Here is an 18,411-nt window from a genome sequence, read left to right as displayed (position 1 = left end):
TCTTTCCCTGAAGATTTTTCAAGGGATTCACAGCAGTTTGGCTCAACCTGGGGCCTGTTTGTAGGGCAGAGGAGGGATTCATTTATGGTGCAATAAACCCTCAGATTCCTAACTCAACCAGCTCATTAGCTTGGCTTAGCTATGTCCATAATTTAATAAAGTATTGTCTTGCTTTTGTATTCATTGACTGATCCATCATCAGTATGTATGTGTGTGTGTGTGTGTGTGTGTGTGTGTGTGTAACCAGCCTAATCATCTTTGTAATTATGGATATTGATCTATGAAATTTTAAAGACTTTCCAGAGAAGGAGATTATAGAATCCTTGTCTTCTTCTTCTGTTACCTGATTTAGATGTTGTTCCTTGCAGGCTTTAGAAGGTTAAAGGTACAGTCCATGGCCATGAAATGGAAATAAGCTAATGGGGGTCACTTAGAAATTGAATCTGGGATAGTGTTATCTCAAATTTCATGGAAATGAACTGATTGATACTTAGCCAACTGATATGGGGAACTTTGTTCTGACCCTTTGCTTTTAGGAGCCTAGACTCTTGGTCCTCCAATATAATGGCTAACTTTTTTGGCAAAGGCACTGGTTTTTCATTTTTATTCTTTTTTTCCCGTTCAGTTGATAGAAAACATGTAGGGAGAGTCTCAGCCTAGAGTTAGTTTGGGGATGTTTACAAACTGGTGCCATGAGAACATTTCTTAATAGTACATTAACCAATCATTATTAATGGCCTGGCATGTGCCAGGAGCTGGAGCATGTAAATCAGAACTACAAAGGTGAAAAAGTTACCATCTTAGCCCCTCAAAGAGTCTAACATGTAGAACATGACACATGAATATGATCTAACCTAGAATGAGGAAGCAAATGAAAGATCTGGACAGAGTGTTCAAGGAAAAATTGAGGATAGCATTCTTTCAATGGGGGTGCTGTGGGTAGGAGTGGCACCTGAACTGAATGAGCCTCCAGGAGAGAGGTTCTCAATAGGCAGAGGGGAAGAAGGAGTATTTTCCAACTATGGGAGACAGAATTTGTAAATTTATAAAGTTAGATATAGTAGGAAAATTGGGTAGAACAACCTAGGAGAGGCTCCTGTTCAGATATGGCATAGATTGGATGACTTGCTATGTTCGAGGGGTAGATTAGATGAACTATTCCAACTCATAGTCAAACAAAGATAATTTTCTTCCATTCTTTGATTCTTATGGTCTATTTTGGCTCAATTAGACTCCTTGAAGGTAATCAATGTGAGATAAAGGTGGAAAAAGCTTAGATTACATATAGATTGTGGAGGGTCAAGTGATAGTTTGTGTTTTATCTAGTAGGCAGCAGGAAGCTATTGAAGATTTTTCAGCAATTGAGGATTAATAATAGTTTTTAAAAAATATTTGAGGAAATCTCCTTCCTAAAACAAAGCAAAATGCCTGTGGGCATTTGTTTCACCTAGCCTGCAAAATAACAAACTAGAATCATATGATGGTAGACCCTGATAGAAAGGCAGTGCTTAATGTGGCTGTATCTGAAAAACTAATCTTCATGTATCTGAGCATATTGACAAAATATTGAATTTCCTCTCTGATTTCATTTTTCTTATCATCTTCATCTTAGAAATGTTTGTCTTTTAAATGCTAATGATAAAGGCATCTAAGAGAATTTGTTTTGTTTATTGTGAGAGGAGATAATATCCCTATATTTTCCATATTTCTAGGTACGGCTAAAACATGCCTAAAATATGATTGATATTTCATGTCCTTTTGCAAGTGACAATAGTAGTTCTCTCCCCCCTCTTCACTCCCCTGCCAACAACAATATAATTCTGGTTTTTCAGGTTAGGTCTTTTTTTCATTCCATTAGGCCATAGTTTTCTCCTTTCTGCCTTGCCCCTTCTTTGGGGTTCACCATATCTGGAATCTTCCAATTTTCTAGCTAATAAGTATCTCCTTGCCTATGATCTTTATGCTAGGAACACATACATGCCTAACAAGGATCCTTCTCCTCCTTATTAAACAAACAAAACCAAAAACAAACATTCTCTCTGGATGCAGATGGCTCTCTCCATCACAAGACCATTGGAACTGGCCTGAATCATCTCATTGTTGAAAAGAACCATGTTTATCAGAATTGATCATCACATAATCTTGTTGGTGTGTACAATAAAAACTCTTGGTTCTACTCACTTCACTTAGCATGAGTTCATGTCTCTCCAGGCCTCTCTGAAATCATCCTGCTCCTTATTTCTTATAGAACAATAATATTCCATAATATTCATATACCATAACTTATTCAGCCATTCTCCAGTTGATGGGTATCCATTCACTTTCCAGTTTAGTCATTACAAACAGGGTTGCCACAAACATTTTTGCACATGTGGGTCCCTTTCCCTTCTTTAATATCTTTTTGGGATATAGGTCCAGTAGTAACACTGCTGGGTCAAAGGGCATGCACAGTTTAATAGCCCTTGGGGCATAGTTCCAAATTGCTCTCCAGAATGGTTGCATCAGTTCACAACTCCACCAACAATGTATCAGTGTCCCAGTTTTCCCACATCCCCTCCAACATCCGTCATCATCTTTTCCTGCACTCTTAGCCAATCTGAGAGGTGTATAGTGGTATCACAATGTTGTCTTAATTTTCATTTCTCTGATCAATAGTGATTTAGAGAATTTTTTCATATGACCAGAAATGGTTTTAATTTCTTCATTTGAAAACTATCTGTTCATATCCTTTGACCATTTATCAACTGGAGAATGGCTTGTATTCTTATAAATTTGAGTCACTTCTCTATTTATTTTAGAAATGAGGACAGCCAAGCTCTTTATAGATTTCTGCAGGTCATGTTCCTTTATCTATAATTTTTACATTGTAGAAATTCTGACTATCTTGTCTTGTCATATATATGAGTATGTCCTGATGTTCTCAGCATGTTTCTCTGTCCATTCTATTTGTGGCTATCCTGTTATATATAATTCACCCTATAGCAGATGGCTGATAATCTTCTTACTGTCCATTCTCTGCACACATCTAGAATGGTAGGAACAAGGATCATTGCAAAGCTGGCTGAGCTTCAGGACTTCAGTGTTTGTTATCTTGTCTTGTTATTTAAGAGCAGCTCATAGATGACACTGATGAAACTGCTCAGGAATTTAGGTTCTCAGTACATCCTAAATTAGAAAATAGGCAAATTAGTAAATTAGAAAACAGGCAATTCACTACTGAGGCTTATTTATGTTTATACTTTTGTATGGGAAAGTCATGTGTTAGCTTAAGTTTATCTTCATTTGACTGATAGGTGAATGAGTCTGGGAGACCTTGGTTCAGAGTGACAAATGATTATATTTGACTGCTAAAGTGTATATATATTTGATTAATTTATAATTTTTCTCCACTAAGACTGACTATATGTACACAGTTTAGGCTTTTAAGAAATCTGGATTTTATTGTCTACTACCATCAAATATTATCTGTTAATAGGATAAAGCTGCAAGTATGGAATAGTGAGTGAATAGGTAGCTAGCCTTAGAGTCATACAGATCAGGATTCAAGTCCTGAGTCTGATATACTGTGTGACTTTGGGCAAATCACTTCCTGACCACACTAATTAGTCTGTCCTGTGTGAATACCTCCCACCCATACTTAGTGTTAAGTGCTTTACCTATCTTTTTAAGCTCACAAGTTAAAGGATGCGGACCTTCATTGGTAGGGTGAGTTTCCTTACTGGGACAAATATTCTAAACCATGGAGAGAGAGAAAGAGAAAAGAGGAAGAGAAGAGAAAGAGACACAGATGGAGAGAAAGAGACCCACAAATGGAGAGGGAATGAGAGAGAGACAAACAGAGGAGAAAGAGAGACAGGAGAGACAGAGAAAGAGAATAGAGGAGAGGAAAAAAAAGAAAGAGATAGGGAGGGAGATAGAAAGAGACAGAAATAGAGAGACAGAGAATGATACTCTTAATGTTTGGAAAAAGGTAGCTCATCTTCTTTGATGCTCCTGGACAGCCAATTTGCTTCCAGGATAATTTGATTTTGAGATTGTTGCTTTTTAAGTTTGTAATAATAATAATTTATAATAAGTTTATAGTAATCTAGTAAGGAGGCAATAGGAAAAAAATTATTATCATTTTGTGGATGAGCAGATGAGACTCAGAAGAATTGGTAACATTCTGAAGGTCATCCTGGTAGAACTAGGACTTGAATCCCAAGTTTCCTGATTTCAAGTTCACAGTTGTTTCCCATATATTTTGTTTGTTTTTGTTTGCTTTTGTGTGTGTGTGTGTGTGTGTGTTTGGGGAGGGGGCAAGGATAGGAGTCTATTCTGAAACAAAAAAAATTGGTGTTCCAAGAAAATTCAAAATTGGAGACACTTTTGTGTTGAAGCATTATCAAGAACAGCTCTAAGTTTAAAAATAATTTGTCTAATTTTTAATTTTCCTTCTTATTTGGTTGCTTAAATTTCACCCTAAATTTCATCGGGCATTGCCAATCACATCCAGCCAGAGATAATAATGGATGTGAATTTTTAGTATCACAATAGAATATGGTTTAATTTGAAGGAGATGGGAAGAGGGAGAGTAATATCATTACTAAGGAGATGGGATAGAAGCTAGTAACATGGGACATTCTTGGCAATATTGCCATATAGGCAAGACGAAGGATAGTGAACTGAGCTAGAAGGCTAACTCAGAGAACAGTTAGTTAAAAAAAAAACTATAAGCTCAGCTTAGAGTAGTGTTAACAAGGTATCATTTACTCAGTTTCCAAGTTCAAAAATCTCTTTCTGTTAGCTGTTCAGACTTGGTTTGTCTTGAAGTGCTTTGCATCTTTTGTGGCAGCTGACTTACACACACTCCATGCTTAACCTACATCATAATGTCTTTTGTCTATTAAAAAAGATACTAAAATGAATCCTTAAAATAAAAAATAGAGAAAAAAAGGTTTTAAGTCTTGTAAAGGGATTAAAAACATCTTATTTACAAAGTGTGATTAACTTGATGCTTATTTTAAAAATAAAGTTAGTCCTAGGTTCTTTATGGAAGTGCTTATCTAAGCTCATGCATCAGTGATATACTCTTTGTGAGCCCATGACAAGACATTGGAATAGGATTTATTCTAATAAAATCTAGAGAGACTCATCATCAGCAGGTTGACCAACATTTGATTATCTTGGTCATGGCTGCTTAGGAAGAACAGAAGATTTTTCATCTGTGTGAGTGCAAAGGAATATCCATATTGATAAAATGGCTCTTTTGAAGGTTTGAATTACTTGTATTTTCTAAAGATTGTGAGATAAATTAATCAGGCAAATTAGTTGTCTGTGAATTCTGGCTTCCCAGAATAGTGTACTAATTATAAAAACATTGTTGCTTTCTTATGTTCCTGCACTGTCCAAATTAGGTGAATGAATGAAGACAGCAAAAAATGAGATATATGTGTTTAATAAGAGGCTTTGAATGGAGCCTGAATTGTGAACAAGTAAAGTCAGTCTGTCAATAAGTACTTATTATATACCTATTATGTTCCAGGAATTGTACCTTGCTTTTCTAAATTATTATCCTTTATTCCCATGTATATCTATTTTCTCTTAATCAGATAAGTTTCTCAGTAGGGATGAGAATGTATCATATTTTCTCTGCATCCTCCAAACAACCTAGTAAAGAACTGGGTACACTCAATACTCAAATACTGAGTATTTTTTTCTTTCATTTAAGTCTGGCATATGGCTAGAGATACTGCTTAGCTGGAGCCACAGGACCTAGATTTCACCCAACATTGTGTTTCCTTAGGTTTAGCTTTGGGAAAATTCTTGTCTTCTGTTCCTAGAAAAAAGTCTCTTTATTTCTCATGGCTACTGGCTCATCACTTCCATGATGGCTCTTTAGGAGAAGTTGCTAATTTTGTCTCTAATCCAGGCTTTCTCCCTAAAGGGGGGAATTAAAAGAGGTAGTCAGCCTATAATCTTGAATTGATTATAGCCTCACTTGTTTATTTTATTGTTGTTCAGTCATTTTCAGTAGTGTCTGGCTTTCTGTGACCCCATGTAGGGTTTTCTTGGCAAAGACACTGTAGTGGTTTGTGCCATTTCCTTCTACAGCTCATTTTACAGATGAGGAAACTGAGGCAGCCAGGGTAAAATGGCATATAACTAGTAAGTATCTGAGGCTAGATTTGAACTCACAAAGATGTCTCCTGACTCCAGGGCTCATGCTCTATCCACCTGGCTGCCCGTTTAGTTTTTACACGAAAGCAATGATAAACATGAGAGAATCATATTGTACTTTAGCAGAATAATGTAAATAAGATTCTGGATCTTAACTCCTTACTCGTAGTCAGAGCTGCAGGTGGGTTAATGACATTCAGTCCTCATTGGAGCCCTCCTGCAGAGAGCACAGTTACCTGTAGAGTGGGGTCTTGTTGGGCCTGCTTTGCCTTGGCCAGCCCTGTCGCTGTGCAGACACTTTCTCTCACAATGCTCAGAGGAGGAAGAGGACTAGCCAGCTGTTGTCCCTGGGGATGCCCCCAAGGATGGCACTGAAGGAAGGCTATGCAGAAGTGGCCAAGACAGCCAGAGGGCCCGGCAAGAGCCTGACCAGCTGCGGTTGGGTCCTCCCTGCGACTGCCCTTAGGTCAGGGAGAGGAAGGTTCTTCCGGACCTCTAATTAAAATTGTTCTTGTTTCCGATGGAGGGCCCGCCGGCCAGAGCCTCCTTCTTCCATCTCTGTTGTCGGATATGACAGCTTAGGGCTACTTGACCCTCTGTGGATGAGCCTCATGTGACCCAAAGCCAGCCCTATCCAAAGGACATTTGTGGGTGAAGCGACCACTCTGTTGTTACTTGATGATGGGGAAAGGGTAACAAGCTCTGGTACAACAGATTTCAGTGTTCATGATTTTTTATTCCTCAATTTTTTTTTAATTTTAAAAATTTGATCCAGGACTTGTTTTGATGCTGTTTTGTGTGGTAGATTTCAGTGTTCCCATTGGGTTCCATTTACCATCTCCCCCACCCAATTCTAGTCAGGCGGCCTATCATGTTTGAGAGGCCTTCCCAACTCCTACACTGTTAGTATTCCTCTCCCCTTCCTCAATTAATTTGTTTTTAATGTGTACATATTTTATCTTGGTTTATCTCTCTGTAAATATGTTATGGTACCAACCTCCAGTAAAATAGAAGTTCCTCAAGACCAGCTCCTGTTTCTGTTTGTCCTGAGTCTGAGCACAGTGCCTGCAAATATTAGGAGCTTAATAAATGTTTTTGGTTTGGTTAAAAAGTTGAGTCTTGATCAGATTTTTCTGGTGGTGGCGAGGAAATATAAGTGTATAGGAATAGTGCCAACCACAGGGATTTAGAATTAGAAGGGTTTGTCCCATTTTATAGATGAGCAAGGTGAAGTTCAGAGAAATGGGATGGTTTGTTGGAGTAAGTATCTGAGCTTGGATTTGAGTCCAGGTCTCCTGAGTTCCAGTCCAATGTGCTTATTATATCACGTATTTTTTTTTTTCCCTCACCTTATTCACCATAATGCTAACAGCATTATGTACTGATCTCTTCTTTCTCTGCCACCCTATCCATGACACTAGGCTTTGGAGAAGAAGGGAGAGGGAAAAAATACTGATGAAAACCAGGAAAGTTAGGAGGGAAAATCCAGTGGACTGCTCTGAGTGGGTGATATCTGCTGAGGAATGGGGGGATAGAATAGAAGTAACTAAAAAAAGACCATCCCACTCCTCTCATCACAGTTTTAATTTGATCCAAATTAGGAAGCAAGCTATACCATAAACATCCCTAATAATAATAGCTGCATTTATGTAGAGTTTTAACATTTGCAAAATAATTTCCATGTTATCTCATCCAATCCTCATTTTAATCCTGGGGATAGATAATATTTTTTTACCATTGAGAAAGTTGAAGATGAGTGGAGTTAAGTGACCCATCCAGGGTCACACAGCTAGTAAGCTGTAAGAGACTAAGATTCAAAATCGTTTTTTATAGTTAAGACTTAACTTAGTGCCTAGATGCCATGTAGTAGGTGCTGTAGAAATAAGTGTTTCATGCTCTTCCCTTCTTCCTAACTTGCAGCCCAGTTCTCACTTTGCTTCCTCAGTAACAATGCAGGTAGTGGATGTTTTTGTAGCGTTTAGCACATGTGGTATCTTGTCGGTTTGTAGCACTCCACACTTTTGAAACTGTTCTGTTCACAACAATCTTTTGAGAATAGGAAGTTGATGCCAAGAGCAGGTGAGGGAATCAAGGTTAAGTTACCTTTCTGTGTTCACACAGTCACTGAGTGGCCAAAGCCAAGCCTCAGACCCTCATTTTCAGACCACAAGTTCATTGCACATTCCACTGGTGACTTTTCTTCCAAATTTCTAAGTCGGTCTTGAGTCAGTGAGGCTAACAGTTCTTAAACTGTGTTCCTGATTTGACCCTAAGAAACTTGTCAAGAGAGGAATGTATTTTTTCATGGGAAGGCTTTGACAGATAAGGGTGTAAAGAACACCTGAAACTTTTCTTTCTTTCTTTTCTTAAAGCCCATAAACGGTATTTATGAAATCCTAAAACCGGTTACACTAGGACCTGATCCATGACTTACCTACTTTCCGTTTATATTAAATGTTTGGAAGCCTGTCAAAGTGGTAAATAGAGAATGGAAAGAAGTAAGATGGTTTTTCAGTAATGTGTCAGATTTTACTGGCTGGCACTGTGGAAACCTTGGCATATGGGAAGCTTTTAATAGAATCATCAGCAACTGTAATTAAGGTTGTGAACTGCACCATTCTACTAAAAACCAAATTCTTTGCAGCTGTTGTTCTGACTGAAAAATTACCCCTATCAGCCCAAGTTTTATTCTTCAGATTTGTTAGAGGAAATACTTAAAAAATGATATCACAGCATGATTTATGTAAACTGATCTCTCTCTTTGTGAGGTATAATTGAGATCTAATCTGAATCTCCAACGAGCCACTGCTTCATGCAGTGTCCTGTTGCCATGGGTAACAAAAAGGGAGTAAAATGGAACTTCGTATAAAATGTCTTTAAACTTTTCTGACATGTACAGGCATGGTGTGGTGTTAAATGGTATAATTTAAATCTGGGTGTCTCGTGTAGCCAGGAAGGTCTCCTCTTCTTAAGATGAATTTAGGAAAAGAGTTATCAGATGAAACTCAGCCTTCTTATGATGAACAGGTAAGTGATTTGGACTACTTTATATTAGCTAAGCATCATTGTTACAAGGAAACTTAGAAAAAATACTTTATTGGGTTATGATGTGTTACCTCTTTGCTTTTCAGGCATTACAAAAAATAAGTATTTTTAAATTAACAAATGTTTATAACTATCTGTTTAAAAACTGTCAAATAGAAAATGCTCTTACACAAAATTTTATTCAAATAAAGTGTGCAGAATCGATCTTGATAGAGCACTGAATATTCAGAATTATTCTGGGGTTTCTTGATACTTGTGCTTATTAACAGAATATACTATTCAACTGGTCTCTAACCTATATTATTAAAATTATAAACCTGAGATTATGGTACAGAGCATGCTATGCTTTCTTTCTTTTCTTATTCTATTTCTTTTTCCCATAGATTATTCTTTGAGATGAAATAAGATTACATAATATTTCAAGAAGTTGAATGGATCCAAATATATCTTGACTTCTTGGAATTAAAACCTAATTGTCTTTCACTTTAGAATTTAATTTTCTATTTCATTATTGTTATGTAGAGCACATAATTTGTAAGCTATGAATAGAGATTGATTTTGATAAGTGTTTATGGAATTGTTTTGTAGAATATTTTGAAAATAGAAGATTGATTAGTTGAACAAAAATATTGATTTTTCTCTTTTTTTATTTTAATGTAAAGGAGATACAACTGATGAGGGAAAAATAAATTATAATCCTGTACAAAATAATCACTAAAATAAATGGTGTAGCAGTCATAAATTCTGTCTCTTCTGGGAATTCTTGTATTTTGGTACTTATCCTAGTCTTTGTTTAAAAGCTTCTGTAGGAAAGTGTGAAAAAAAAATTAACATTTTATATTTTACTGGTTTGGATGTTGGATAAATGAAAATTAAATCATAGCCTTTTTAAAAAGAAAGAAAATAATAAGCATGAATAATTCTAGGATACATTGAAATTGTATTTGTGTATAGTAAGCAAACATTTAAAAATATTTAAAATAAATCATTTTGGAAACCATTTACTAATAAAATTGACCAAAAAAGACAAAAAAGCATTTGCTTTTATTGCTGCAGAGCAAATGTCAAGAAACAGAATGTTATGTAAAATTTTCATTGATGGCTTTTCTTGTACTTTGCTGTGTTAAGAGTTATCTTTTTGTTAATTTGTAGTAATATTGTGTTCCCTGTAAACTTTATTTTTGGTAATAACTTTTTGGCTATATCATACTTCTTACATTGCCTAATTGGATAAGCTATTTATATTTACAAAAAAAGCATTTCCTTATCATATTCAATTAAGGTGAATAAAAAATTATTTTTTGCAAATGACAAGATAAATATTATTTAAAATTCTGAATTAATGTTTGTTTCCAAATATGTTGGTTTATGTTAACATTTTGTAGAAATTAAAAAAATTTAACAAATGGGATACCAATAAAAATCATAGTTTTATAACATAGCTGAAGTAATAGGAACTATTACAATGACTCAGCTGTAGACAGTGACTTCAATCTATCACAATCATTTCTGTCTAGACTTTGGGCAATAGATAGGGTTTCACTCAATGAACCTATTTGAGCAATTGATTAGTGCCAGCCCTGTTGTTGTAACATGGTATGTGAGATGCTATAGGTTTCGTTAAAATATAAAATGTACACTTGTAGGGAAGGCCACATGATGAAATGGATACAGATCCACTTCCAAAGCTAGGACCTGTCTCTAACACATACTGATTGTGGATCCTGTGGAAGTCACTTAACCTTAGAGCTATAGGTAGCTCTCTAAGACTTTATGTTGCAGAGGGGATAGAGGAAGATTCCTTGTCTTAATTTACTATACTAATGAAACCACATATTCAATTCCTATCTCTAAAAGATAACTAGATGTTAAAATTTGAGCTTATTAGATTGTCTTTGAAGTCTTATGTACCTGGCAGTTAGTAAGGATTTATTAAGCATCTTCTATGTATTTGATATGTAGATACGACTACTATCACAGGCACTGCCATAAACTCTGGAGGACGTAAACAAAGGTAAGAGTTCCTTCTCCCAGGGAGCTCACAGTCTAACGGGGCAAACAACAAGCAAGCAACCACAAAGAATGAGCTACATCTACCTGCAGGAGAAATTGGGGGTAATCAACAAGGGAAAAGAATGGGAATTGGAAAGGTTTCCTGGTGAGGGTGGATTAAGCTGGACTTGAAGGATGCCAGGTAGTAGAGATGAGGATGGAGAGCGTTCTGTGCATGGGGCACTACCTGAGAAGATGCTGGGAGTTCAGAGATGGGCTGCCTTATTCAAGGAGCACAAAGGAGACCAACGTTGTCTCTGGATTGCAGAGTATGTGGGAGCTCTGTTAGGTGTCACAAGACTGAAAAGGTGGGGAGGGCCAGGTTGCAAAGGACTCTGAATGCCAGAGGATTTTATGTTTGATTCTGAATGTAACTGGACCAAACAAACTGACCAGACTTTTCTCTAATTTGGGATAAAATCCAATTTAGGCAAAGTTTTAGAATTTATATTAATGCATGCCAATGTCAAAAGATCAGTTCTATTAAAATCTGGGCACCATTAGATCCTATTTTCTTTGTATCAGTAACAAAATAATAGAACATAAAATCATGAATCATCCAGAAAAGACCATTAAAAATTGCCCTCATGGAAAATATATCTTTCATTTAGTTTAAACTAGTTATCTGTTTTGTCCTCAGGATTTAAACTTTTTTTTTGGTTTATTTAAATATGATAGTGCAGGTTAGGGCAAAGAGCACTTGATTTGGGATTAAGGAGACATGGATTTATGTCACTGTGGATAGGATACTTTACCATTCTCAGGCTCCAGTTTGAAAATCACACATGAAGCACCTGCTGTGTGCCCAGTGATATGCTCAGTTTCTTCGCTTGTGTAAAATGGCTCCTAGGGTCAGAGATCTATAGCCAAACCCAGCCCACTCCTGCTCCATTTTATACATGAGGAAAAAGGTTCAGAAAAGCATGAAGTGGCCCTTCCACTCAGAGAGAGCAGGTGGCAGAGCCAGTGCTCACATCTCTAACTTGAGTCGTGTTGTTGCCCCAGACTGGGAGGAGGGATAGGATGACAATACTTGCACTAGCTGCCCCACAGAAGTGTGGAGAAGGAAGCCCCCCCATAAATCTTGCCCCTTAGGGCAAGTCTAGAAATGTGGTTCTGTTGTTTAAGGCTTTGAAGGACTGTGCTCTTTCAGTTCTCTGCTGGTGAGCTTGATAGTGTTTAAAGTAGTCTGAAGTAAAACACATTTTACTTCATGATGTAAAAGACCATTCCCTTAGTGTATTCATTATATCTTGGTCAACTGGAATGGTTCTTGTTATTTCCAGCCTGTCCAACAGCATTCTTTTCCATAGAGAATCTTTCTCATGTGCTAGCAGCCACCTTCTGAGATTTAAAACATTAGACCAGAATGGTAATTAAACTCAGAATCTTCTTTTATCAGTTCTGAAATCATTATTTGAATGTTTAAAAAAATTTTTTTTAGTTGAAGTACTTAAAATCCCTTGGCCATTGCAGATTATTTAAGTTCCCTAAACTAATGAGAATCTTGGGATGTGACAATTCAGTAAATCAGTAGCTCTCACAGAGTTACAAATGTGATTTGTACAGAGCAATTTCCATCAGGGTTCAAATCCTTCTGATGCTTGGGACCTGTGTGTCTCAAGACAAGTTCCTTGTCTCATTTCCCTGAACTATAAAATTATGATCTTTCCATTCATTTTCTTTGCTGTTGATTTATCAGATCTTGTACCTTAGGAAGGTTTGTGGTCAAGGTCATTTTTCTTTCATTTTTGAGGCTTCTTCACTTAAATAAATTTCATGAAGATACTGAGAATTAATTTCTTTCTCAATTCTTTCCTTGGTTTTTATTTGATGTCGACTGGACTTTGTTGCTTGGATGGCTCTGTAATCTTCACTGTGCAGCAGCCTGTCCAACAGCATTCTTTTCCATAGAGAATCTTTCTCATGTGCTAGCAGCCACCTTCTGAGATTTAAAACATTAGACCAGAATGGTAATTAAACTCAGAATCTTCTTTTATCAGTTCTGAAATCATTATTTGAATGTTTAAAAAATTTTTTTTTAGTTGAAGTACTTAAAATCCCTTGGCCATTGCAGATTATTTAAGTTGCAATCCAGATTGCTGACAGTAAAACCTTACTTAGCATCTTACTTAGTTAGCATCTTGTTTTTTTTCCTGTTGTTCTTACTTGAAATGAAGGAAGAGAATAAGCATTTTTGTGGCTTGTCCATGATTTTATTTTGCAGAGTCTGAATCTTATGGTTTATATTTCTTGATGAAATGTAGACTCATAGAATGTTAGTATTGGAGATCTCCTAGGTAACCTTCTCTGCTTATATTTGGATGAAAATGAGATACAGAAAGAGAACCCTGATCTCCTAACTTTTAAGATCTGTCTTTTAACAACAGAATCCTTACTTTTTTTTTTTTTTTAAAGGAAGGCAAGCATAGAAGCTTCCTCCAGTTCTGACTTGTTTTTGACTTGTGGCTATAGTTAAAGGGATAGGAAATATATCTTTAGCTTAATTTTTTAAAAATTACAAAAATGTGGATAGATATGTTAGGAAGATAAAGCTTATCAATCTGTCTTATTAAATAAATCCTTTAATAGTGAGAAACAGTCTTAATGCATGCCAATGCACAGGGCAAAAATTAAATAAGTTTTACTGAATGAATGATTTCAGTGAAATCTTGTATGTCTGTGTTCTATTTTGAAATCTTCAATTGGCATTTAATTGGTGAATAGATCAGTACAATGCTGTACTGATATTTAAATGGCTACTAATAGCTATTATTGATCAATTCAAAGGTTACCATAAAAACATAGATAATTCTTATATTTAATGATGGAAACTGGGAATGATGAGTGATGAGAAATAAGTTCTCCATCATTTTATTTTTCTGGTGTCTGGATATACTAGAATACCTAGGATATAATAATCTTCACAGAATGTCTGCAAACAGAAAGAATCCAAAAGTGCACAACCAAGATGAATCTCTAATCCAGATGATTGGAAGAAATATTATTCTGATTTTCAAAATGGGGTGAGGTGCTTGGTGTAACAGGAAGGGCAGTAAGTAGACTTGGGTTATAAGATCTAGCTTTAAATTCCAGCTAAGGTAGGTGTTTTTGCTATACTGACTTAACATTTCCAAGCTGTGAGACCAAGCACAAATCATCTTCTCTACTTCTCAAGTATCCTTTTCTTTAAAATAAAGGTAATAAGTAGGTAGCTCTGCTTGCTTACCAGTATTGTTGAAAGGAAAGCAAGTTGTAAACCTGTACATCATTGTTAGGTGGATTTCAGATACTACAAACCATTGCATGTCATGACAATAATGAGCAACAATCTAGGACAGATTATGTTAATTGAGAGGTTTGAAAGTACTTAGAAATGGAAGCCTTGTTCACAAGTTCCTATGTGCAATTCTAAATCTTATCATCCTGAAAAGGGTTAACTAAGAAGATGTCATTATCAGATTACCATTTTTGACAGAATTACTTGACTGTAGATTAGAGAAATGCTGTAGACTAGGAATCTTTGACTTTTTTTGTGTCATGGACACATGACAGTCTAGTAAAACCAATGAAACTCTGCTCAGAATAATGTTCCTAAATGCAAAAAAGGATATGTAGGATTACAAAGGAAATCAAATATATTGAAATACCATTATCTATCTATCTAGACAAATTACAGATCCCAGGTTAAGACTCCTTGTTGTCAGAATAGTATATATGAATCTAAACATGGAAATTGACATAATATTTATGATATGTTTATGGAAAAGATGGAGAAATATGGGCTAGATGATACTATAATAAGTTGAATCGAATGACCTTATCCAATGGGTGTTGTTTTATGAAATGCTGTCCACCCGGACGGTCCCTAGTGAATGCCTGGGACTCCATCTTTCTAGCCTGTTCTGTTCTTTTAATCTGAGGCTTCAGGGAAAACATATGACTATTAGATTTGAATAGGATTAGGTATAGGAATAACAGTTAATTCTTGGGATGCAGAATTGGGATCTAGAGATCAGACTTAGATAGATTGGAATGATGTTTTGAATCTAATAGTATTATGTTTGATAGGGAGAACTATAAAATCTTTTATTTAGTTAAAAAAATCAGAATGAAGATGTGATAAGACAACAGAGATTTTAATCAATGATAAAGGCTCAGTATTTGTCAGAAATTTGCTCTTAGGCCTTATTAATAGTGCCCTGATGGGGAAGAGGATGAACAAATGAACATTGATGAGTAAGAATGTAATTACAAACATTAAGTGAAGAATGGGTAGACTTAAGAACAGAGGTTGAATGTGGGGTGAAGGTGGAGGGAAGCCTTCCTAGAAGCATCAATTAAGAATAGGACAAATTGAGTACATAAAATACTAATGGGTTGCTGCAAGGTTCACACTTGGCTTGAATGAAGCCCTGGTGCTCCATGGGAATGTGGTCCTTACCTCTATAGCAGAGATGGATGCTTTGAGGGAATGGCATCAGAGGAGCTCTCCCAAACAACACACACACAAAAAATTGTTTCATGTCAGTACTGAGAGAAACTCTAGTCAAGATCGATTTTCCGGAAGAAGAAATAAAGTCCCCAGGGAGATGAGATAACTTGTCTCAGGTCCCAGAAGAAGGTTCTTTAGCTTCTACTGAAGTTCGGACAGAACTGAGGGGAGTCTGGCGGAGATCGGATCACCTACACCCACAGATATTAGAGCTGAAAGGGGTCTTGGAGGGTGCTCTGATTTTCTCATTTTGTGGAGGAGAAAACAGACTCAAAATGATTAGGAATTAGTCTAGTCATTTTGACTTCTCACCCCCTCTCAGCCAGATTGCTGAAATGAGGGCATGGGGCACTGAACCTTCCAGAACAGCTGCTCTTGATTTCAGAGCACTGCTGTAAGGAGGGAGGAGACCCTTCTGGGTAATCCTTTCCCTCAAGCTTCACCTCTCCCCATTTCTGGGAAAATGTGAGCATCCTGGGAAGGCAGAGCTTCCAGGGGAAGAGCAGTCTGGGGGATGGAGGAAGCAAGAGGGTTCCCAGGAAGACATGGCAACAGTAGGAGGCTGATTCCTTCGTACTTGGGTTAGAGGTATTCCAACTCACTCATTTTACAGGTGAGGAAATTGTTAGATGATTTACCCAGGTCACACAGCCAAGAAGCATTCTGGGGAATGTCTTCCCAGTTCTTCCTGACTCCAGGTCAAGGACGTTCTCTTCCACCCAATGTTGCTTCTCCTTAGCCTTCTATCACCCATGACCCATCTCTTACGGGTACACAGAGCTGGAAAACTGGGTGCTTTTGGGCTGAGATTTTCTCCTCTCAGGGGTAATATGGATCCTTCTGAGGCTGGAGGTCCCTAAAGTACCCAAGTCCCAGACTTCAAATCTTAAAGAGTGAGGAAGGCAAAATTTTGTTCTTGGGAGGGAATGACCTTCTAGCAAGTGTAGACATGTTTTTTCCTTCCTTTTATATATTGGTTCCCAACCTGAGTGGATGCCCTTTCTCACCACATGGGTCTTTATCCTCTGATTTGTTAGCAGCCTGATGGTCTGTGACATGTTTATGCTGAGGGGTTTGGATTCCTGAGCCAAAAGCCTCCCTCCCCAACTTTAGGCCAGGCCAGTGTTTTGGTTCCACCTAATCTTTGTTTTTTTTTTTTTTTTCATTGAAGAACCTTGAGAGAAAATGTCATCTCTTTTCAGTTCATTGTGACATACCGTGTAAAATGTTGATCTAAAACTAATGTATACATTCTACTTCCTTTTGCAGTCATATGTCATCATTTACGATATGCTCGTTCTTATACCCAACAGGCATCCTACCACTTTTTACAGCAGTTTTTATTAAACAGGAATTCTTCCTTACTTTATGTAATGAGCTGAGGCTTGAGTTGATGCACTGAGGTCCCAAGCACATGAGGCTAAATAGTAATTGGACCATACTCTATTAATATATATGCTTGGAGAAAGAATGGCCCCCGCCCACTCTTTGTGCAAGTCCTGATGTGTTGTATAGGAAATGACATTTTTGGTGGGTGAAGGCAGGGGAGTGGAAAGGGAAGCGGACGAAGAGACTGCTGGCTGGCGTCTTGACACAGCTGCTCGCATTGCCATTGCGACGGCCCTTCAGCTCAGATCTCCCTCTGCTAGCTGGCTTCCTGTCGCAGCTGCCCATATTGCTATCGCAATCCTTCTTCACCTCTACTGAGAATAAAGATTGAAGATTTTTCCTTTAACCTGAATTCCTGACTCTGGCTGATTTTAAATATGCGGTCATCACAACTTTATGTTTTCAGATTTATTAAGCAACAGAACTGTTGAGTTCAGTTTTCTTGCTTTCTTGCTTTCTTTCTTTTCTTTCACAATTGAGGTTAAGTGACTTGCCCAGGGGTCATAACAGCTAGGAAGTGTTAAGTGTCTGAGACCAGATTTGAACTCAGGTCCTCCTGACTTCAGGCGTGGTGCTCTACCACATTGCACCACCTAGTTGCCCCAAGTTCAGTTATTTCTGATCCATCCTTTTCAGGGATGTTCTTCTAATTTTATTTCTTGCTTTTTAAACCAGACCAGTTATTTTCAATGATTGTCGTTTTACAGTCTAATTTGAGATTTGGATCAAGAGAATATAACCTTGATAAAAGTGTAAAGAGTCAACTAGCTGGTAATTATCATTATGATCACTGTTGTTATTAATATTTATTATATTTAATTTAATTATAATGATAATGCTCACAAAATATTTTCCTGACAACAGCCCTAGATACAAAGCTTTATCATTATTTTACACATAAGGAAATTGAACCTCAGAGGGATGAAGTGACCGTCCTTAAGTGGTACAGTCATAATAATGCACACCCAGATTTTCTGATTTCTACATCCAATACCTTTTCCATTATATCATGCTATCTATTTTAAGGAAGTAACATCATGAAAATGGGGTTTGATGAAGATTAATTTTTTTTTAGCAGCTATGCAGAGGATAGTTTCTAGAGAGGGAAGATTATTGCAATGACTTGCATAAGAAGTGATGAGGATCCATACTAGAATGGTAGCATTGAAAGTTGAGAGAAAGGAACAAGTAAATAGATGCCATAGAGAAAGGACTGATATGAATTTGGTTGAAAAGTAAGGAGAGAAGTTGAAAATGACTTTAAAATTTTA

The 18,411-nt window shown here is 37.0% G+C and overlaps 1 protein-coding gene across 4 annotated transcripts in view; it reads left to right on the top strand.

Annotated features, from left to right (window-relative positions):
• Positions 1 to 18,411, top strand: part of RGS12 (regulator of G protein signaling 12) — a 247,830-nt gene that overhangs the window by 90,909 nt on the left and 138,510 nt on the right. The window contains exon 1 of one of the 4 annotated variants that reach the window (XM_051964989.1): positions 8,850 to 9,186. The exons of the other annotated variants lie outside the window; for them this stretch is intronic. Coding sequence (XP_051820949.1) covers positions 9,133 to 9,186 — 54 coding nt within the window. The 5' untranslated portion in view covers positions 8,850 to 9,132. Of the gene's footprint in view, positions 1 to 8,849; positions 9,187 to 18,411 lie in introns of those variants that run through there. 4 annotated transcript variants of the gene reach the window in all.

This window comes from Antechinus flavipes, chromosome 6 (assembly GCF_016432865.1).
Source record: "Antechinus flavipes isolate AdamAnt ecotype Samford, QLD, Australia chromosome 6, AdamAnt_v2, whole genome shotgun sequence".
In the NCBI taxonomy this organism is placed as follows: domain Eukaryota; kingdom Metazoa; phylum Chordata; class Mammalia; order Dasyuromorphia; family Dasyuridae; genus Antechinus; species Antechinus flavipes.
The sequence above is the reverse complement of the archived record's forward strand: the minus strand, read 5'-3'. Positions and strand labels throughout refer to the sequence as shown.